Source organism: Chenopodium album, chromosome 21 (assembly GCF_948465745.1).
Source record: "Chenopodium album chromosome 21, dcCheAlbu1.1, whole genome shotgun sequence".
Lineage (NCBI taxonomy): Eukaryota > Viridiplantae > Streptophyta > Magnoliopsida > Caryophyllales > Amaranthaceae > Chenopodium > Chenopodium album.
Genome location: NC_137854.1, coordinates 15,614,562 through 15,636,772, shown reverse-complemented (window position 1 = coordinate 15,636,772; position 22,211 = coordinate 15,614,562). Strand labels below are relative to the sequence as shown.

The 22,211-nt window shown below is 33.5% G+C and overlaps 4 protein-coding genes across 5 annotated transcripts; 1 reads left to right on the top strand and 3 right to left on the bottom strand.

The window, feature by feature from the left end:
* Window positions 1–32: 32 nt before the first annotated feature.
* On the bottom strand, window positions 33–642 carry LOC145600497 (uncharacterized). The gene is made up of 2 exons (XM_081656385.1): window positions 465–642; window positions 33–415 (listed from the first exon to the last, which is right to left on the bottom strand). The coding sequence occupies exons 1-2, from the start codon at window positions 640–642 to the stop codon at window positions 33–35; spliced, it is 561 nt and encodes a 186-aa protein (XP_081512511.1).
* A 3,578-nt stretch (window positions 643–4,220) lies between these two features.
* LOC145600496 (G-type lectin S-receptor-like serine/threonine-protein kinase At1g11300) lies at window positions 4,221–5,825 on the top strand. Its single transcript, XM_081656384.1, has 5 exons — window positions 4,221–4,616; window positions 4,658–4,816; window positions 4,869–5,180; window positions 5,354–5,639; window positions 5,737–5,825. Exons 1-5 carry the CDS (start codon window positions 4,221–4,223, stop codon window positions 5,823–5,825), a joined length of 1,242 nt encoding a protein of 413 aa, XP_081512510.1.
* An 829-nt stretch (window positions 5,826–6,654) lies between these two features.
* LOC145602694 (protein PIN-LIKES 2-like) lies at window positions 6,655–8,670 on the bottom strand. 2 transcript variants are annotated; one of them, XM_081658859.1, is made up of 2 exons: window positions 8,487–8,670; window positions 6,655–8,142 (listed from the first exon to the last, which is right to left on the bottom strand). In XM_081658859.1, exon 2 carries the CDS (start codon window positions 8,116–8,118, stop codon window positions 6,769–6,771), a length of 1,350 nt encoding a protein of 449 aa, XP_081514985.1. In that variant the 5' UTR covers window positions 8,119–8,142; window positions 8,487–8,670; the 3' UTR covers window positions 6,655–6,768. The 2 variants fall into 2 exon arrangements, with proteins under 2 accessions (XP_081514985.1, XP_081514986.1); XM_081658860.1 differs by having other exon boundaries at window positions 6,655–8,101.
* Window positions 8,671–10,126: 1,456 nt separating this feature from the next.
* LOC145603153 (ABC transporter G family member 7-like) lies at window positions 10,127–21,686 on the bottom strand. The gene is made up of 12 exons (XM_081659281.1): window positions 21,378–21,686; window positions 19,151–19,341; window positions 18,901–19,051; window positions 18,614–18,746; window positions 16,864–17,065; window positions 16,483–16,756; window positions 15,891–16,022; window positions 14,343–14,563; window positions 13,187–13,399; window positions 12,966–13,050; window positions 10,454–10,730; window positions 10,127–10,375 (listed from the first exon to the last, which is right to left on the bottom strand). The coding sequence occupies exons 1-12, from the start codon at window positions 21,645–21,647 to the stop codon at window positions 10,365–10,367; spliced, it is 2,160 nt and encodes a 719-aa protein (XP_081515407.1). The 5' UTR covers window positions 21,648–21,686; the 3' UTR covers window positions 10,127–10,364.
* Window positions 21,687–22,211: the final 525 nt, after the last annotated feature.

The following is a 22,211-nucleotide window of genomic DNA, read 5'->3' as shown; positions in this document are numbered from 1 at the left end:
GGCAAAGGACTAAGATTCAGTTCTTCTCTCCATTATCCCCAATCTTCAGAGAAAAGCGGCCGCATCCAATGCATCACATCTTTCCATCCAAGAGAAGCCTCTAGCAAGTACCTATAAAGAAGTGGAAGTTCCCACCTAAACTGCATCTGAAATGAAGAAGGAGCAGTGTAGTTTAAAACATAGGGAGCCGCAACAACGCATTTGACATGAAACAATTCAGCTAGTGTCCAACCTTCCAATGCAAAGAAGTTGATCAAAACAAAATCACCATCTAAACTCGGCCCATCACCAAATATCCTTTCCATAATTGAAAGACATTCCTGTCTATGCTCCCTTGTAACCGTACGTTTATGGATACTGAATGACAAAGCAAGAGAGTTATCATCATCCTCATTACTTTCTGGAGGAGGAAGAACTGGCGGAGAGTGAGTGAGTGAGTGAGGAGGAAGTGTATCTTACATTACTTTCAGCCAAGTGTGCAGCTATGTCTTGGTGTGCAGAGTGAGTGATGATAACCACATCATGCTTTCGTTGGTCACAGGCAAAAGCCGCAGCAACTGCAGCAATAGGGTACACATCACCCTTTGTGCAAAACGCCATAAAAGCTGCAATTGGCATGCTTCTTTTGATTTTCACCTCCATCTAACTAATTCTCTTCAACTTATTAAGTTAATGGAAATTGAAAACAAGTGTAAAGCCTCGAATTCCATCTATTGATTTGCACATCCATATATCTGGTACAACAGTAATCACACAAACATCCTTCAGAGTTCAGAATACATTTTATCAAGCATCAAACGTTTATATCTAGATATTCGTCAAGAACCTAAACAACAAATCATAGTCTAAGGACGATGTGATTAAACTCATTAAAGCCTTACATGAGTTAATGACTGAAAAATATTACAGACAATTGTATTTCTAGATTCATTAATACAATTAAAATTACTACTAAAAATTCAACAATTAACAAGATTATAAGAAGTCTTTTTTCATTGCAAATATGCAATTAGACTTGTTAATTTATTAAATACTTGATAGCAATTTTTTTTTAAAAAAAAGCTTGTATCTCATCATTTTATCCTAACAATAGTTACATCCTTGCTCAATACAATAGCCCTATTATCCTTCAAAAAATAAATACTCGTAAAAAAATAAAAAAGAATAAATAATAATAATAATAATAATAATAATAATAATAATAATAATAATAATAATAATAATAATAATAATAATAATAATAATAATAATAATAATAATAATAATAATAATAATAATAATAATAATAATAATAATAATAATAATAATAATAATAATAATAATAATAATAATAATAATAATAATAATAATAATAATAATAATAATAATAATAATAATAATAATAATAATAATAATAATAATAATAATAATAATAATAATAATAATAATAATAATAATAATAATAATAATAATAATAATAATAATAATAATAATAATAATAATAATAATAATAATAATAATAATAATAATAATAATAATAATAATAATAATAATAATAATAATAATAATAATAATAATAATAATAATAATAATAATAATAATAATAATAATAATAATAATAATAATAATAATAATAATAATAATAATAATAATAATAATAATAATAATAATAATAATAATAATAATAATAATAATAATAATAATAATAATAATAATAATAATAATAATAATAATAATAATAATAATAATAATAATAATAATAATAATAATAATAATAATAATAATAATAATAATAATAATAATAATAATAATAATAATAATAATAATAATAATAATAATAATAATAATAATAATAATAATAATAATAATAATAATAATAATAATAATAATAATAATAATAATAATAATAATAATAATAATAATAATAATAATAATAATAATAATAATAATAATAATAATAATAATAATAATAATAATAATAATAATAATAATAATAATAATAATAATAATAATAATAATAATAATAATAATAATAATAATAATAATAATAATAATAATAATAATAATAATAATAATAATAATAATAATAATAATAATAATAATAATAATAATAATAATAATAATAATAATAATAATAATAATAATAATAATAATAATAATAATAATAATAATAATAATAATAATAATAATAATAATAATAATAATAATAATAATAATAATAATAATAATAATAATAATAATAATAATAATAATAATAATAATAATAATAATAATAATAATAATAATAATAATAATAATAATAATAATAATAATAATAATAATAATAATAATAATAATAATAATAATAATAATAATAATAATAATAATAATAATAATAATAATAATAATAATAATAATAATAATAATAATAATAATAATAATAATAATAATAATAATAATAATAATAATAATAATAATAATAATAATAATAATAATAATAATAATAATAATAATAATAATAATAATAATAATAATAATAATAATAATAATAATAATAATAATAATAATAATAATAATAATAATAATAATAATAATAATAATAATAATAATAATAATAATAATAATAATAATAATAATAATAATAATAATAATAATAATAATAATAATAATAATAATAATAATAACCCCATTATAAAAATTCATCAAATTAACAACAACAACAACAAGAAGCATAATTTAATGACAAAAACGAGGTAAATAAAGATAATGGATGTTTATCACATCAATTGATCATGTTTATAATTATCAAAAATCTCATCAAAACATCCCTTCAAAAAAAATCATAACAGTTGAAAAAATATTTAGAAATTAGATAAATCATAGTATTAATTTGTTTAATACATCATATAAACAAAATATACAAATAAAAAAAAAATGAAGCTGAGAATAGGTGAATACCTGAAACCTCATGACTTGATTAGCCATGCTTGCCTTCTTCGCTTCTTCAGTAGCAGAAATTAGAGACAGAAAAACTAAGGAAGATGATACTGAGTATAACTTTTTGGGCCTAGCCCAATTGCTACATTTTATCACGGCCCAATATATTCTAACTGGGCCTTATGTTGGGCACGTAATTCAAGTCGGTATTGTTGTATAATTGTATCAATGGTTCAACTATTAACCAACCCTGACCTAAACTGAAGAGTATTGTTTGAACTGAAACTAACCAAACCCCGAATGGTTCATAACTGAAAATTCAATCGGAAAAAAAATTAATTACCACTTAAGTTAGTTGAAACTGAATTAATTTATAAATTAATTGAAATTAACTTAACTGAACTGAATTGTTTGGCCTTGGCATTGATTATTTTACATTCTCAACCTTTAAATGTTTCACCTTGTTCCCTTATGAAAAGTAGCAACATGTGCCAATTGCTTCTTTCTTTTGGTGTAGAGAAAATTTGAGAAAGTTGTGTCCCAAGTACCAACTAATGTCGTTCCATATCAACTCATGAATGATCTTGCATATTAATTTATCTTGCTATGTAACAATACAAATACTTTGATCATTTATATATTTGATTTCAGATTAGTAAAAATTATTAAAGTTTATATATATCAAGATTTTTTTATATAACAATACGGCTAGTCAAACTCGAAATATTTTAATCTACTCGTCATAGTCGTCAATCAATACAAACCTTAACAACAGCACCAATACACTAGAAGTCCAGAACATCCACTAGTTTAAGCACTCATAAGTTCACGTGTTTCACTCAAAGAGCTAACAGGCCTAACACCAAAGACCTCTGAAATTCTGAGCAAAAAAAAAAATAAATAAATAAATAAATAAATAGAGAGAGAGAGAGAAAAACACACACACAGAGCTTACCTTCAGAGCCCTGATATTATCTCTAAATTGCCAAATGTTACATGATATAATCAATTAAGCAAAGAATGATACCTATTTTTGCATTAATTCCATACATTCTTCTTTTCAGTTCTAAAATTTGCTCTGCAATTGACAGTATTACACCAACACAATTCCTAAAAGACTCAGAATCAATACTTTCTAAAAATAGCATTTTCAATCTAGGATTTTTCAGCCCTCAAAACTCTTCCAATCGTTATGTTGGAATCTGATATAATCACCCTTTTGAAATGGAAGTTGTATCTTGTATGGGTAGCTAACAGGAACAATCCCCTCACTGATACTTCTATTGTACTTAAGATATCACTCGACGAAAATCTGCAAGTCTCTGATGCAAAAATATCAGACTGTTTGGTCATCCAATGTCACTCATCCTACAGCTGGTTTCGTAGCAGCTCAACTTCAAGATTCCGGGAACATTTTTATCCAAGGATTTCCGAACAACGCGACTCGTGGCAATGGGACGATCATATGGCAGAGTTTTCAGTATCCTACAGACTCAGTCTTACCAAATATGAAGTTCATTCTTAACAATAATCCTGAATTCAGGAAAGTCGTGCAGGCCTGGAAAAGTCCTTCAGATCCATCAGTTGGAAGGTACTCAGTTGGTACTAACTCTAGGTTTTTTCAGATTATCATAAGGGATGGGGTCATGGGGATCGCCCTTATTGGCGAAGTGGACCTTGGAATGGAAACATTTTCATGGGAACAAGATATTATAATACTGGTTATGGTAATATACTCATTAACACCGGGTCATTCGCACAGGAGGAAGTAAGAGGGATGCTTTCTCTGGTTTTTACAGGTGCGAATGAGACTTTGTTGCCTCGTTATGTAATAATTGATCAAGGGATATTAGCTGAAAGGTGGTGGGATGATAGCAAGAAGAACAGGGGAATTGCGTGGAAAATATATGTAACACCTATGGTATGTGTGGAGAATTTGGAAACTGCAACCCGCAGACTAAACCTATGTGCAGCTGCTTAAAAGGGTTTGTGCCAAAGAACGCAGAGGAATGGAGGAGAGGAAACTGGACAAGGGGTGTGTGAGAAGAAAGAAGCTGCAATGTGGGGTTCAAGGGGGAAAACAAGATGGGTTTTTGAGGTTAAAGATGATGAAAGTGCCAGTTAATGCTGATATTGCTGAATGGTTTGTGGGTCTGAATCCTGATCAGTGCAGAACAACCTGCCTGGCAAACTGCTCTTGTTTGGCTTATACACATGATACTGGAACTGGATGTATGAGATGGAGCGAGAACTTGATTGACATAGAGGACCTTTCGCCTGGAGGGGTGGACCTATTCATTCGGCTTGAACAATCAGAGCTAAGTTAATCATACCTCTTTGAAATTTTGAATGCTAGACACTTTAGGAGATATTATAGGCTTCTGAATTCTCATCTTCCCACCTAGTAAAAAAGATCATGTTAGTATGCATATGTAAAATAATTTCCTCTGCTTTGCAGGTACTAGTAAGAGATATGACTTTAGGAACAGCAGTGATTGCCACTATCATATACTTCCTGTTCAAATGGAGAGCTCGGAAAAAGGGTAAACACACATCGAATAGAAATAGAAAATCTAAATCAATACCAGAGAAAAAAGCTGGGAAAGCAACAGATTCATATCTATTCAAAGACAAAACCCAAGTAATGATTGAAGACTTAAAAGTCTCAAAACTTGAACATCTGATAATAGCAACAGACGGCTTTAGTGAGAGTAACTTGCTCGGGAAGGGTGGTTTTGGCCAAGGTAAGAATGAGTTCAATTCAAACATGATCTTACGTAGTCTAAAATGCAACAAAACATAGAAGGAGATAATATGATGTTTGTTTACAGGGTTAACTAGAAAATGGTCAAGAAATAGCAGTAAAAAGGCTTTCAAGAGCATCTGGGCAAGGTGTAGAAGAATTCATCAACGAAGTTGAATTCATCTAAAAACTTCAGCAATTTCAGATTTCTAATAAAGCTGTAATCAAGCGAAACAGGAACATCATTATAAAATGGAGGGAATAGTACATGTTAAAAGAAAAAATAAAACAAAAACACACAAAATTACATTAATTATACTAGTTCGTATGTGATATATTGCCATATCTCCTATATCAGCAAGAATTAGACCGATTCATGCGTACCAAAGCTTGCATCAGTTTCTACTATGATGTATGACCTCCAATCCTGAGTCAACAGCACGCGCGATCCCACCCCTTACAGCCATAACTGCCATTAATTCAGCTTAAGCAGGGTTCCTGGCTTTGATTTTCCAGGATTTACCCAGGAACCAAGTTCCATTCCCCCTTCGTATAATACATCCTGCACCTGCCATTCCTATCTTCTTTCAGGCCCCATCAGCATTCAGCTTTACACTACCTTAAGTTGGACTCTTCATCAAACGTAAACAACTAAAAAAAGGATTTTTGTGTGTAAATGTGCTCTCTTATGACATTGCTGACTGCAACTATCTCTTATGACATTGCTGACTGCAACTAGTACATTTAGCATGACAGCAGACAGGTTTTTGTGTGTTTATACTATTTTTGTAACCTAAAAATTCATTCCATGACTCCATGTAAAAAAGGAGGAAGCTAGTGTACGTGTTTAGCTAGATTAGCAAGACTAACCATTTACAAACTAAAACAACACTTGGACAGTTAAAGACTGATTAAATCTAGCAAGAAAGCGAAACATACAGATGAAAAAGAAAAGATGACATTGGTATAATAAATTCTACAGGTTTATGAGCTATTAACCAAAAAAAAAAAAAAAAAAAAAAAAAAAACCCTTGTATGAGATAGCTATGCCATGAAAAACGATGGCAACACTTGCACACATTTCTTGAAATATACTGTTGAAGAAAAAAGTAAAGGCAAAAATAACAATCCTAAATGAATGACATCAATTTAAAGTAAACTACAATGTACAGAGAAAGGGATGCTAGAGCCAGAACGTGCTGCCAAAACAGAAGTGCTGAAGCCTCTCTAACACCATAACCCCGCAAGCTAGCAATTGCCCCGAGTAAGATGGCACTTGGAGTCGTATATTGCAAAAATAGCACAAACATGTACATTTGATCACCTGCAACTACTATGTTCAGTTTATTAGCCAGCACTACCACACCAATTCCAACCAAAGGAAGAACCAGGAGTCGTGCCACTATGATACCAATCGTTGTACGAAGTCCAAGGGTAGATTCATTTGGCCCCTCAGCAAGCATGCCTCCAAGAATAAGCATCACTGCTGGGATTGTAGCACCTGCCACAATTTGTAGACTGTCAGTAACAAATGCCAGTGGGACATCATCACCATATACAAGCTCTTTAAGATGAGGTACTATTCCGATAACTATAGCTAACAATGAAGCAATGGTGGGCGGTTGGAGTATGTGCTGAATGGGAGTTTGCTCAGCAACAACTTTGATCTTTCTAGCTACTTTATTTGGACCAGCAAAACATGTAACTGACATGGGTGTATTGCCTCTTGAGATTGCTCCGTCTCTGGAATCCATATCGGGCAAACTTGAAAGACTCGAGATGCTATTAAACACCCTTGCTATGAAAGGGGTCTTAGAATGTTCCGTTTCTTTGTCCTCAATTCCAGGCCACTCTGCTTCCACTAGAAGCGGTGCACTAACATCCTCAGTTCCCTCTTCCTGAATTTCAGCACCTTCTTGGACAATCTCATAATACTCCATTGGAGGCTCCATCATATGGTAAACAAGTGTGTACACAAAAATCACAGCAACCCATTGCGCAAACGACACATAAGCTACCCCTTTCCGATGACAATCCGGCCCAAACGGATTATCCGAGCTATGACAAACAGAACTCACAATTGCAAGAGGCAGGTTCCCTGTATTCCCAAACCCAGTCATAATTATTGTAAATCTGTTAAATTCCGGTGGCGGCCGGCATATAAGAACCACCACATATCCTAACAAACACCCAAAAAGGGTACTAACCACCACATTCACTGGTATAAACCACCATTGAATGAAATTTTCGAGAGTAATCGATTCGCCAAGATGAGTAAAAATCAAACAAGGCAAGAACAATGCAAAAACAAGCTTGCTAAGCAGCTTAAACGTTGCTCTCGGAATCATTTCAAAGCGCGAAAGCACTAATCCAATCATTGTAAGGCTTAATAGCTTCAACAATGGAACAATTGCACTCAAAACATCTTCACGTTGTGAATTCATATTACTCTCAAACAACAATCTACCAATTTGTGCCATTATTTCTCAGATCAAAATATGTTTCTGCACCATCAATAAAAAAAAAAAAAAAAAAAATAAAAAAACAAATCTAAGCATATATTATATCAACTCAGAATACACTTTGACAAAGTATATCATGCAAATTCAACCACCCAGAAAAAAAATAATTAAAAAAATGAAATCAAACAAAATAAATAATTCAATGAATAGCAATTTTGTCATGCAAAAGAAAAACCCAGAAAGTGAATCTGATCAAATAATTGAAAGCAATAATGAAAAAGTATGTATTGAGACAATTAACTACTAACTAATCTTTAATTTAAAATTACAATAATTCACATAGTTGAAAATGACAGGAGTAGTAGAACTGAGAAAGAAAGATTTACATGGGATTACACGTTTTGTTGATGAGTGCTTAGAAAAGACGAGATTTGTTGTGCATTTTCCAGAATAGTGACGAAAGATTCCCAGAAGTAAGGCCAATTAGTTGAGTTTTAGAGTTATTAATCTTCTTATAGTGTGGTGTATATTCCATAGTTGAAATCAGATTCTTTAAGGAATTGAAGATGGAGTTCAAGCGGCTATATATATGGGCCAAGATGGGTATAGGGGTATGGCCCACTTAAAATTTACCATTAAAAAAATTTAATTATAAAACCGTTGATTAAATTACCTTTACCGCTTTACGTTCTTCTTGTTTGGGTTTTTCTATGTAATAACCCTTTGGTATTGACTTTGTTACACCGTGGCCGTCTTTTGGAAAGTCACACATTGTAACCTTCTAGTACAATTAATAACCAATTAACCATATGGTAACAAAAAGGAACAAATGAATTAGTTGTGTGCTATTTCTTATACAAAGTACTCGCTATTGTTTAAAGACATAGGCTTTTCCCAAGAAACAATTTATGAAATCGTTTTTATGATTCATGTTACGGACTTGTCTAGTGATTGGCTATTGGTTGTCGGTTGTTTTATACACTTGTTATATTCTCTCAATCAAAAATTGTTTTTATTGTTTAGTGATTGGCTATTGATTGACTGATTGTCGGCTATTTTATACACTTATTATATTCTCTCTATAAAAAACAATTAATGCTCATAATAATTAATAATACTTATGCATATAATATTCTCTCAATCAAAATTTTAAAAAGGGCTTAATTCAAGAAGGCAATTAAAAGGAGATGAAGGGAGCATTACAAATATAACGGTGAGAGACCCTCTGTTTTTAAAAGCAAATTAGAGAGTTAGATGGAAGTTCTTAGGATATAAGTAAAAGCCTTTGATATTGCAATAAAGAAGCAATGACTTCATTTTATTTTGTTGGCTTGCTGTTTGTGGTCTTCGTGGAATGTCTCAAATTTGTAATTGCTATTGTTGGGACTTGGCCATCCACTTGGCAGCCAAGTTAAGTTTGATCTTTGATGGATACTTGATGAGTTGATTCTCAAAGAGTAGAGTATTCATTACTCCATATTCAATATCTAACGATAATATAATTTAATGCAAAGTGATACCCTCCATTCCATAATAAATTACATACATTTTTTTTCCTAACTTTGACTATCAAGGATCTTAATCCATAACAGGAGGGGAACTTGTGCAAATATGAATAATATATTGACCTACAATAATCATTAACCGTGTACATAAGGGAGCAAATATGGCATCAACACTTCACACAGAGTTGCGCTACACGGTGCAATTGATGGAGGCAGAATTCATCGAATCAACACGTGTTTCTTGGAAAAGAGTTTGAAATCCATTCTAGTGGTTTGGTTGGGTGATTTTATTGTTAGCATGGAACATCATACCACAGGGATTCTAACTCCAACCCATACCATAGAATAATAATCTTCCCTACAACACCTTTTCAACAGTTTTGATTTTCCACGAGCGCTTAGCCACAAAATCACAGACACCGGGTTATTCCAGAATATGACTGTCAATGAAAAACATGTGACATTAAGATGTTTCCCATATCATCAGGAAACTCTAATTTGACCACCATTTTAGGAAAATATTAAACACCTGAAAAAAGAGAATTAGGACTAAATCTGGTAGTGATTCTGTACAACAAAACAAGCTCTATGATCAGACTCTAGCTGATCAAGCATTCCATATGGACCAAAATGATCAGTTTCTTACATGTCCTTATTCTAGCTACATTGTGAAGTCGAGCACAACAGCTTGTTTACTGAGTTATCTTCTGTTATCAGAGCAGGCAAGACAGCCTCCTTTGGTGCCAAAGTATTTCTTCTTTACTTAGAACCTGTATGAGATAAAATAATAAATGCCTTCGTATCGTATGCCAACTATAATGTACCCAACTACCCAAGACTCTACAAACCTTCCAGGATAAATGGTTGGATTTGATCTGCCTGAGGTTCAAGCTGCTCTTTTCCCTCAACTTGATCAGAAAAATGCTGATCTTCTTTATCTACGGCAGTCTCAGATGGTAGCACTTGACGCACTTGATCTGGAGAAGGAACCTCAAGTTGCTGGTACTTGGGTTTATTCTTCTCCAGCAAAAGGTAAGTTGTGCAATACCAAAATAACAATATCCTGCCTTGCGCTGCCACAGTCTCTCTAATTTGACTGCCAGCAAATGAAAGTCGTTCCAGTGCCTGCAGATTGATCTCAAAATAAGAAACGTACAACTGAAGCCAAAACTCCAAAGCTACCAGAACATATATCATTTTGTACAAACAAATTTTCGACAACAAATCACATGACAAGAGAGCCATAACATATTAATAATCTAAATAACTGACAGCAATAATTTCCCCTCTGCACACATATAAACTGATAACATGAGAGCCAGACCAAGGATGGCTCCTGTCCCAACAAGAACTTGCAAAACTAATCTTCCTTGTTATTTTCCATGTCAAAATATAACTGATAACATAAGATGCAGGACAAATCTTCCACTTATTTTGCAGACAACATCTCTTAGAGATAGTACAAATCTAACATCTTAAATGCTAAAACATCCAAGCGGCTAAATTACTTGGAATAGTTTAGAGAATAAACTAATGGTTATACAATTAAATGGTTAGGATCATAAAATCATATATGAAGGTTTTTCTTCCAAAATTTAGTACAGTGTAGAGTGTACAATTACATAATGGCTATGTTTATTTCTTTGCTTTACCTTTTTGGCAATATTTTCCTCACATTTTTGGACAGTGATTTGCTTGAGAGACAACAAAGGAATTCAATCAACTGTCTCATTAAGTCATTAGTAACATAATCTGCAATTTGGATTTCAGGTCGCTGTAGCCTGAACCTATTGGTGTGGAGCATGCAAACACATCAAAAATAACGCACTGCATGCTTCATTATTATGTTTTAGCCGCTTTGCATTTTTACAAGGTATGATATTATCAGTGAAAATTCTATGCAATGTTCCCCTATTAAATGTTACACTCATGATAGAATTTGCCATAAACTTAACATACAATCACACTCACAACAACCATGGCGCTAAAAAACGTCATTTTAGATCATGTGTCGTAGTCAACTACTTGATACTCCCTCCCCCAAGTTGGGACACATACTCCCAAGTCTCAACTGTATGGAATACAACCCTGAACAAAAGACCTGACACGTATAATGAAATTTCTCTAAGCATGGCAACCTAGCTGATCACTAGTCTGTCAAGCAGCTCAGCTAGAAAGAATCATCTCACCCATACACGTGTAGGGCATCAGATGATCGCGCACCTGCAACAGAGTCCATCTATAAATACCCCCTACTTACTCCCATTGGAGAGATTCCTGACACATTGTACTTTATTCTCACTTCTCTCTAAACACATGCTCTCTCTATAAATACAAAATCTCATACTTGAAAAATGACATAGGTATTGGAGGAGGTTTCCTTGGTTAAAACCCCAAGGGTAGCTGACGTTTGCTATTTTTGACAGGGCACAAGCATGAACACCAACTAGTCCACAACAGAGAGGCAAAGTAGACAGTACTATTCTAGTTAACCATTCTCCATCCTACATACTTCCACATTTAAAAACATAAATTTAAAAAAAAAATGTGAGTTTTTGTTCTAACCACCATTTCTTTACAAAAAAAAAATACCATCTTATCCCCTTGCTCCACAATTTATCCATCATTTCTTTAAAGCTACACCACCTTTTCCTTACTTTTCTTGGTTTGCGAAAGTGTAATTAGGCCCCCCAAAAAACACCACAAGTAAAAAAAATAAAAATTAATTTGTTTATCTATTTTTGATGAAAGAAAACATGATAAGCTTACTTAAGAAGCTCTAGCATTTAAGTTTCATTAACACCAAATCTCCAAGACAACCATGAACTAGCATAACATCTGAACCATTTTGCTCAGATTGCAGTTTAATTTCACTGATTGAGTTGATTATTCACTAAAGTGTCACAAAAATAGATGAAAATAACATATTGAACATACAGCAATCTTTTCCTGACCCTATTGAATCAGTTGGAGGTTAAATCTACTCATATGAATTAGATTTTATGTTTTGCAACCAAAATGTGAATTGAAATCATAGCTTTGACTGATGATAAAATATGTAGGAATAGGTGTGCTGCAATGTGTATATGTCACTTAACTCTGGTGTTGCAGGATGCTAATGCAAACAGAGATGTATAAGGACAAGAAACTTGAAATCACAAACTTTGAGATACTAGTAGAAACAAGGAAATGTCAACCGCAAAACCATAATTTCTCGTCTCATATTAGTATGAAGTTTAACAGCAGATCTTCCTTTACTAGCAAGGAATTTCATTTTTTCTGGTTTTCACCACCAACAAATAGCCTTGATTTTCAGAAAATCTCAAAGAGGGGTTGGGGGTGGGGTCTGTATAACAATACCTGTTCTCCAGTTTGTAGATCAAATGGATGCTGATGCTCGAATTGCAGGCCTTTAAATTCATTGATACACAGTCCTTGAAAGGCCCTACAAATAAAAAACATATTCGGAAGTGGACAAAAGCAATGCAAAAATTATGATTTTTCAAGACACTGTTACAGATTTCCCTGCCTAAAGGCTAAACCTAAAGATTTATTAGAGACAGGAGAGGTGGTGCAATTACCATCGTATCAGAGACACGCGAGGGATCCATCGGAATATAATAGGCGTGTTATCTGCATTAACATAGTATCCCCCAAAGACAATGAAGACAGTCATAAGAGATGGCCCAACAGCCATAGCAGCTTCAGTGGAAGGAACCATGGCTCCCACAGTTAGACCCATAGCAGATGCAGCAAAAGACTCTACAGTTACAATTCCACAGAACTTACCAAACCTGCAGGTCACAAATACAGACTAAGCATGTAGGGTAAGAAGTGTACTAAAGCAAATATCACTCAACATTTTTCTGAAATAATACTGAGGAGGACTAAAAACAGTACTCTGTGCGTGACAACAATAAAGTAAACTTACATGGAGTGCAATGTAATTGAAATTGTAAAATAATGCCCAATACAAAGTGAAAGTTCTAAATCATAAACCTCTATACCATTAGAAAAACCAAATAAAGTGCATAACTGCATACACAGACATCCAAAGTGAGACAAGCACCTGAAAATTAATCTTACGAGTCTACGACACTTGAGTTGCCAAAGACAATTTGGAAAATCACAGAAAGTAACCTCTCGGGTTGACAAGGGGGGAAAGAAAAAGGATATAGCACATAGGAAGCCACAAATAGCAGGAGCAACCGAGCAATAAATGAATAAACACCTCCTCCCCCACTACTCTAAAGCCTCTTGTTCAGTAAATCTCCCAGTCCCGAGCATTTATGTTATTCAGGCTTGCCAATAATGCTGAACATGGATATGGTTTATTCCAAATATACATCTACCTTTCCAAGGTTTCTAAGGTTTCTGCTAATTTTGAAGCATCAAACCCATGCTGCACACAGGTAGGCATCATATGATAAGAGTATAACATGGGTACAGAAAGGAAAAGAATGATCCAAGAAATTCACTAACAGACATAAAAAATAAATAAACACAAGCACTCAGGATGTCCACTGCGAAAGCAAACATAAAAGACAGAGGGTGCCTGGTTCCCTAAGTCCTTAGCATCAAAACAATTCTAGATCGCCTAGTACAAAATTTTGAAAACCAGTGGTAGTAAGAAACCCCTTAACCCATTTCCCCGTTAAATATTGCTCATCACGGAGTAGAGCTAGTGAATTCTTTCTCACCCGCAAGTTTGTTTACATGATCTTCAAAGAACTTTACCTGGACAAAGTGGGATGCAGGCGTGCCATAGGATATAGAATGGAACCAAATAACAACGGGAAAGCGGCTCCAACAGGTATTTCAGCCAGCAGCTTAGACAGTAAGTATGGACCCAATGAATAAGATCCTTTTGCTCGTTCCCTATCTACAATGGCACGCTCCTTCGGGAAAACACCCACAGTCTTCGTCAAAGCAGCCATTGCAGTATTTATAGCAGCAACCTAGCAGTAGCAAAATATATACAAGATCAGGGAAAAAACAGACAAATACAACCCATTTACACAAACTGACTTATAAACATCCATGCTTTCACAGGTACATTTTGGAGATTAATTATGCATACACAACTACAACATTACCCCAAAGCCTCTAATGAGGCTCATGCCTAGGCAAGATAAGGAAGGTCAAGCATAAGAAGCCTTGCATGTACAATTGCATAGAGGCTCCTACAGCTTTACCCCCATATTGTAAAGAGGGAATTATTAGACCCTAGATATAAAAGGCAGCTTACTAGCACACACACACAAAATAAAGACGCATAGTCTAGCCACTAGTGAGGTAGTGAGGCATTTGATCAGTAATTTAAAATTGAAAATTCACCCATTTAAAATATTAATAACTTTCTCAACAACGATGGAAAGATTTCCTAAAAGGATACACATGTTAGTACCTAGAAGAAGGGACCAAAATACAGCCACAAAAAGAAACCCTGTGGTACAAAAAGCCTTCTACCGAAATTTCATACATTTTGAGTTCAAATGGAAAATACCAAGCTATATCCACAAACATTCACATAACATATAATGTACATTAAGCCTGCTTCAAAAATCAAGTGACAAAATCAACTTATGATTGATGTAAGAGAGCAATAAATAATTTGTCCACACTCTTGTAAATCCACAATCAATTATCTCAGCTTTTGCAAAAACAAAATTCTAGAAAACATAAAATTGAAAATTTGTCACATGATTACATTTTCCACATGTTCAAGAATTTTTCTTACTAGCACAAGGAACCAAAAATTAATCACCAAACTTACAACAAGAAAAGGCAGGCACAACAGAGAATAGCACAACCTTAATCGGGTGCACTCTACATCACAAACTATTAACTTTGGTATCCTCTTAACAATTGGCGATAGTAGGAGTAAGCCAGTAACTCCTCTAGCTTATAAGGTGGTTTTTTTCTCTCTTTTTTTAAGGGACAGCTCACATGTGTACAACAATGGGGTTTTCAACACAACTAAAAGCCTTCATACCAGATTAGTTAGCACTTGACTCAATGAGGATTCAGGATTATACAATCATCTCAATTCTTACCACCAAATGGCAAGAGTGCGCTGTGCATGCCGAACCCCCAAAAATACAGACTGTGACACTTCACTATTGTTTCAACATCCCTCGTTAACATACCTTATATTCTTCTACCAACAATTCCCTCCCTTTTCCCTAGGTCCATGGAAACTCCTTCCCAGACAATATATAAAAGAGAACGTGCAGACACTACATGCTAATCCAAGCCAAATAACTCGTGAAGTACAAATTGTACCTGCAGCAGCCCCATTCTGTCCTGAATAGATGTCTGAGATCTTCCCATCCTCCAAAAGACTGAACCAAATATTATTGCTGATGCAATTGACATTCTGGCCCGTACCTTATTGGTTGGTCCATCTCGAGATGCCTGATCAAGCAAAACTTAAAAGATCAGGAGAACTAACAAAATCACAGATCAAAGTACAAAACTTATAACAGAAAATTAAGATGATGGAATCTCTCAGAAGACAAATGTGTATCACACAAGCCACGTCAATAGCAGCAATAAAAGATATATTATAGCAGCATTCAGAAACCAGAGACACAAATTAAACAAAAAGATTAATTTCTAGCAGAAATAATTATGTGACTTTGTTTACAAGAGATAAGTGGGACAACAAAAGATTAGAACTTCAACTTAAAGACATAATGTACCATTCCCTGGACCCATTCAATAAAGAACAATACATCATCTCTTCAATCAAAACATTCGAGCCACAGATTATGTATTCACATTGCTGTAATACTAAAATATAGAAGATATAACTCATTTCTGAGCACTTCATAAAAAATATTCATACAAAGATGGAAATTATGCGATCAGATACCTGCATCCACGCACGTCTAAAAAGCAAGAAGAATTCCCTCCACCAATTCCCTTTCTTAGCAGAAGCATTTCTACCAAACCTCATTCTTTTTATGAATTTCTCTTCACTGGTAAGTGGAGTTGCATAAATAACAGAGGAAGTTTGTTGTGAAAATGCCTCAACAAGACCATCAATCCTTTTTTGAGAGCTGTTAATACTTTCAGATGAACTATAATCAATAGATATGAGATCAGCCAAAAATTCAGCAGGATTGACATGATCTGGGCAAGGGTACCTGTTCGGTGCACCCACAGATTAGGCAACATACCAATGCTTACACCATTAAAAACCAAATATTAGGTGGCGTTAGAACAACATATAGTGTGAGATTTAGCAACCAACCCAAGATTTGCAAAGTATGACAATGGTTCATCCCTAGCAAGACCAGCATAAATAAGAGAACCATCTGTCAGCAAGATAATGTCGTCGAATTTGTAATAAATCGATCCTCTGGGCTGGTGTATTGAGCAGATCACAGTATGACCATCTTGTGCAAGTTGACTGAGCGTTTCCATTACCTTTTCTGCCTGGAAGGCATCAAGCCCTGAAAAAGTAACAAAAGCCAGCTAGATTAACGAGACAATCAAACAGATCTAACAAATCTAAAGCAAATTTAATTTGGAGTTAAAAGGATTATAACAGAGATATACAATTATACATATGTGACAATGTGAGCATGTTAACTAAACCTCTGCTACAATCTCAAATGCATAGGGACTATTGAAGAGACTGATGAAAAGGTCTGGGAGGGTAGGTGTTAGCCCTTGTATCTTACAAAAACATTATTAGTAATGGGAGGGTAGGTTATATTAGACGAGTAACCAAATGCAGCTTTCCTAATAGTTATTTATTGACCCCACTCACGGTAACACTTCTGAGATACAATGAAGATCAACTAAACTTGACTTTTCTTACAAGGTTGCTCTAACAATGGTTTGTGTATATGTAATCCCTACTCTGTTAAATGAAACTTTGAATAGCATAATTTTAAGTTCTTTGGCTACTTTGTAGAAAAAATTCTCTCCTCAAAACAACCTCCCACCAAATTTCAAGCACTTCTAGAGTTTTATTCTTTTCCACCAAATTTCAGGCACTTCTACAATTTTACACTTTTAGGCACAAGCGAACACGGACGCAATACAATCTTCAACACATAATTCTTTATCCTTATTTAGTTCTCTAAGCTCTAAATTAAATCTACATCATTAAACTACACAACTCCAAATGATGTAAATCTTTGTGAAATCCTCATAAGAACATATAATACATAAATATTCCAACACTGAACAGGGAAGAGAGTGCCTTCAGTGAAATGGGGTAATTTAATAAAGACAGATGGACCTTTGGATCAAAACCCCTTATGGAAAAAAAATAAAATAATAATAATAATAAAATAATTCACTTCTGGCCTGGGTTAAAATAATATAGACCATCTAGGAATTTGGCCATCAATCCAAAAATATGAACCCAGAGACTTGACACTGACAAGAGTTTAAAATAGCTATGAGTTCAGGACGCCATGTTATGAAACAATATCTCTGTTTATCTTCTCACTATCTAAAAAATAATCATTGACAGACCTACTTTAATCATACGGTACTAAACAGAGCTTGGTACAGTAAATCACAACAGTATTATTCAGATATTCCAGTTAACAAATTAAACTAGGTTTTGTGATACAAATTTGTCGCATGGTTTTTAATCACACAACTGTGCAGTACAAATTTCATACAGAACAGCATGATTAAATAAATTACATGGGGATTTGGAAGTTGGAATTCCATAAAAATTGGAATAAACCAGCTTTGTTTTTATGATCTGAAGATTAGATAAACCCCAAGGCTTATGTTAACATAATCTGATAATCTTTACCACTGGTTTTTGAAAATGTTTAGAGTGATACTATGTAGCAGTGTCCATGGAAAAAATATATGCGTAATCGATTAGAAACAGCATATCAGGTAAAATGAAATGAATATTATACTGACAGACCTGTATTAAGATTCAGGTCAATGAAATATAATGCAAAGACTACATCATACTGAAAAGGGAAGACCTTCAAGATTGCATAATTAAGGAGAAGCATGCATACCAGTCGTTGGTTCATCTGCAAATATGACTGAAGGACTTGCAATTAGTTCACATGCCAAAGACAAACGTTTCTTTTCACCACCACTAATTCCACGCACCTTTGCATCACCAACAATTGAATCTGCACAACTGACCTTTGGGAATAGTTCGATACAAGAAACAAATTTCAGCAAGGGCTCTTCATATCAAGTAAGAAGAAACAAAAGGTGAACACGTAATTTTCTTCCAAAATGCTTATACAAATTTCAGTTGGAGGATTCAACAAATTATCAATAGCATCAATCTTACCAAGCCCAATTTAGACAAGAGATCATTCACATAAGCATCCCTTGCTTCTGCTGAAGACATCTGTGGAAGCTGTAGTTCTGCAGCAAGAGAAAGTATTTCACGGACAGTCATTTGCGAGAAAAAGAGGTCCTCCTGCCTGACATAAGCAAACCTAGAACAGCAAGAACATCATTGAATGAAGTTAAGCAGGAAACAAAATCTCCAATGATCAAATTTTAAAAAGGATTAGCTCCATAAAAGGCGGTCATACTTGTAAGATTTCTTTGACTTTTGCTGTCCATTGACCTCCAAGAAACCTGATAAACTTAATCTTGGTGAAGCTGCAAGTTGACCAGCTAAAACATTAAGTAATGTTGTCTTCCCTGAACCTGATGGCCCCATTATTGCTAGCAACCTTCCAGGTTTAGCCTCCCCACTAACATCTTTCAGCAGGAATCTTACCTAAACAATAAATCAGGAAATCAAGCTAGAAAATTTTATTTAAAATTATGCTACCCAGACATGAAACATGAGGCCATAAGATCTAATTGCTCCGTGATGCTCATAGCCAATTGATATCAAAGAAAACAAAAACTTCATGCAAAAGAAGCAAATTTAACACAAATTGCCAAAATATTCAGCACCCACGAAAGAATACATTGAGTTCTTCGTAATATATCATGATATTAAAATAATTTTAAAAAAACAAAAACAAAAACAAAAACAAAAACAAAAAACAAAAAAACCTTCCCAATAATCAGGGTGTACCAAAGCACTTGTGTCCTAGGAAGTTTAACAAGAGAAAGGGCACTCACCACCAGCAATTACATATTTCAACCATTTGAAGAAGAAAACTCAAGTTGAAGTAATCCCTTAGCTCTAACACAACATAAGTCTTTTACCAAATTTAGTCCATTTTTAGTCATCTAGACTAATCACACAACAATTAGCCACATCATCTTTCTGTGTACTGTACACCAGTAAAGCTACAATGAGAATTCAGTAACTGAGGCTTAGGCTTCATATTCAAGAGTCTGCTGACTAGTCTATCACAATATATGCTCTGGGTTCTCTATCTCTCACTACTTGTCACATGGGCCCTCCTATTTAGCTCTCTTCATCTCTCTTCTCTACTCATGAGCTCCTTAGAAAATGTGCATCTTCAACACGTTGCATCAATAAATACAAATGAAGGGAGTAGGATTTTGAAGCTCATACAATCTTTATCACAGTTTCCAACCTCGCGTTGTGGGGTGTGCTTGCCTTGCTCACTCTTGTACTTTTTTGGCATTCCAACTCATAGAATATACAAGTGTTTCAATGTTAGAGCTTACAACACAGCAACAAAAACGAGGAGCTAAGGGCTTGTTTGGCATCGTTTTTTGTTTTCAGTTTTCATTTTTTTTGAAAACAAAATACCAAAAACAGGAAACAAGAAACAAGAAAAAAGTGTTTCTACTTTTCTGTTGTCAGTTTTCAAAATTATCATGAACTTAATAAGTTTGACTATTTTTTGATTCATTATATGAGATATATCATATGATTTTAAAAAACCAAAAAACAAAAAACACAGTGATGCCGAACAAACCCTTTCCATTGCAAGCTCTAACACTTAATCATTGTTAAATATTGCAACTATTGTTCGCTTTTACCTTTCCAAGTTCCTATCCTTGCTTCACTATTATAAGTTTTAGCAAAAAAAAAAAAATAAAAAAAAATAATAAAAAAAAAATCCTTCTTGTAGTGTTCTATAAATATAGTGCCACATTTCCGGAAAATGGTGATAGAATTCCCCCATGTTTCCCAATAGTTACTGTTATAATCACCTAAACTTACAAGTCAGAGCATAATAAACGGGGTTTGCCTAAGATAATGTAACAAAATGAACTAGAACGAAGAGCGTAGAAAGCTTACAGAGGTAGTATTAACGGTACTATGCTACGACTATAAATTTCCCTAACTACCTTTTACTAGTATATACACCCTAGTGCACCATGGACATAGAGCCAAAAACTACCTTGATTCCACCTTGCAATACAACTAGTGATATACTCCCTCCGTTTTTCAATACTTGTTCCACTTTCCATTTGCAGCCGTTTTTAAATACTTGCTCTATTTCCTTATTTGGAAAGCTTTTACAGTATTTAATTAATTTCTCTAGACTCAACATATATTCTCTCTCCTACAATTCTCTAAACTACTTTTGTCTTTTACATTTTTTCATTCTTCCACCAACCCCACTACTCCCTATTTTATTACTTTTTCCAATTTTTCCTAAAACTCTGCGCGAGAAATGGAGCAAGTATTTAAAAACGGAGGGAGTATATGGGAATGGGAGGTAGTATAATTTTCCACAACAACAAGTCAACTACTACAGCATCAGCATAATTCAATAAAACAAACAAATAACAATGCAATCAACAAATCACAATAACAATCATTCAAACCAAATTATATACAACAACTCATAAAAAATGGCAAAATTCAGTGAAACTAACCGATTTAGACTTTTTATCAGAGAGTGAACAAGTGATATTATTCCAACGAATAGTAACCGGAAAAACTTTTCCGTCAAACGAAGACTCATCAGAATCATCAGATTCATTCTCGTCGCCGTCAAATTCATTCTCCGGCAACAACGCAGGACCAGGGCCGGAAAACAAACGAACGAAGAAAGCGGCGGCGACGGCTATCAGAATTTGGCCGACGCCATTTCCGCCGATTTTTCCGACCATTTCCCCTACTTTTTTCCCGCCGAGTTTCACCATTTTTTTTCTCTTCTCTGATTATGCTGCAACTGCAAGTAGTGAGTGTGAGAGTGAGGTGAGAGTGGCGTTATTGATAAGGGTAATACGACGTCGTATTCGATTTGGATGGTGTGTGAATTTGTCTTGTTTGTTTTGCTACAAATCAAGAAGGGCTAACAGGCTAAAAGACTTAACACGTGTTCGATTCGAGGATAAGATTTTTGGGTGTTTTTTTTTTTTTGGGATTTTTGTTCATGGTTGTATTTATGTTTGCGTTTGTGTTTGTGTTTGTCAAATTTGTCACGTACTTGATGTATGTAAAAGAGTGTATGAAATTTTTGAAACACCCAACACCCATATTAAGGATATGTTTTCTTTAACTTATTTTGAGTACTTATTACTTATTTCTTAATAAATTCAGATCAGATCAGACCTGAAATATTCAAATAAGACCAGATCAGAACTTTTAATTATCATTTACTTATTGCTAAATATCGTTAATTACGTATTGCAAAAAATTATGAAAATTACATATTTGAAAAGTTCATAATGAGACGAATCTAACAAGATCCATTTTGATAATGT

Excerpts from the sequence above, each read along its gene's own strand:
- LOC145600497 (XM_081656385.1), bottom strand. The coding sequence starts at position 642 with ATGGAGGTGAAAATCAAAAGAAGCATGCCAATTGCAGCTTTTATGGCG. Across the intron at positions 416-464 it reads AGCTGCACACTTGGCTGAAA|TTCTTCCTCCTCCAGAAAGT; the intron begins GTAATGTAAGAT and ends ACTCTCCGCCAG.
- LOC145602694 (XM_081658859.1), bottom strand. The coding sequence starts at position 8,118 with ATGGCACAAATTGGTAGATTGTTGTTTGAGAGTAATATGAATTCACAA.
- LOC145600496 (XM_081656384.1), top strand. The coding sequence starts at position 4,221 with ATGCAAAAATATCAGACTGTTTGGTCATCCAATGTCACTCATCCTACA. Across the intron at positions 4,617-4,657 it reads AACAAGATATTATAATACTG|GAGGAAGTAAGAGGGATGCT; the intron begins GTTATGGTAATA and ends TCATTCGCACAG. Across the intron at positions 5,181-5,353 it reads AGGACCTTTCGCCTGGAGGG|GTACTAGTAAGAGATATGAC; the intron begins GTGGACCTATTC and ends TCTGCTTTGCAG.
- LOC145603153 (XM_081659281.1), bottom strand. The coding sequence starts at position 21,647 with ATGGTGAAACTCGGCGGGAAAAAAGTAGGGGAAATGGTCGGAAAAATC. Across the intron at positions 17,066-18,613 it reads TGCAGATGAACCAACGACTG|GGCTTGATGCCTTCCAGGCA; the intron begins GTATGCATGCTT and ends TTACTTTTTCAG. Across the intron at positions 13,051-13,186 it reads CGCGTGTCTCTGATACGATG|GGCCTTTCAAGGACTGTGTA; the intron begins GTAATTGCACCA and ends TTTTATTTGTAG.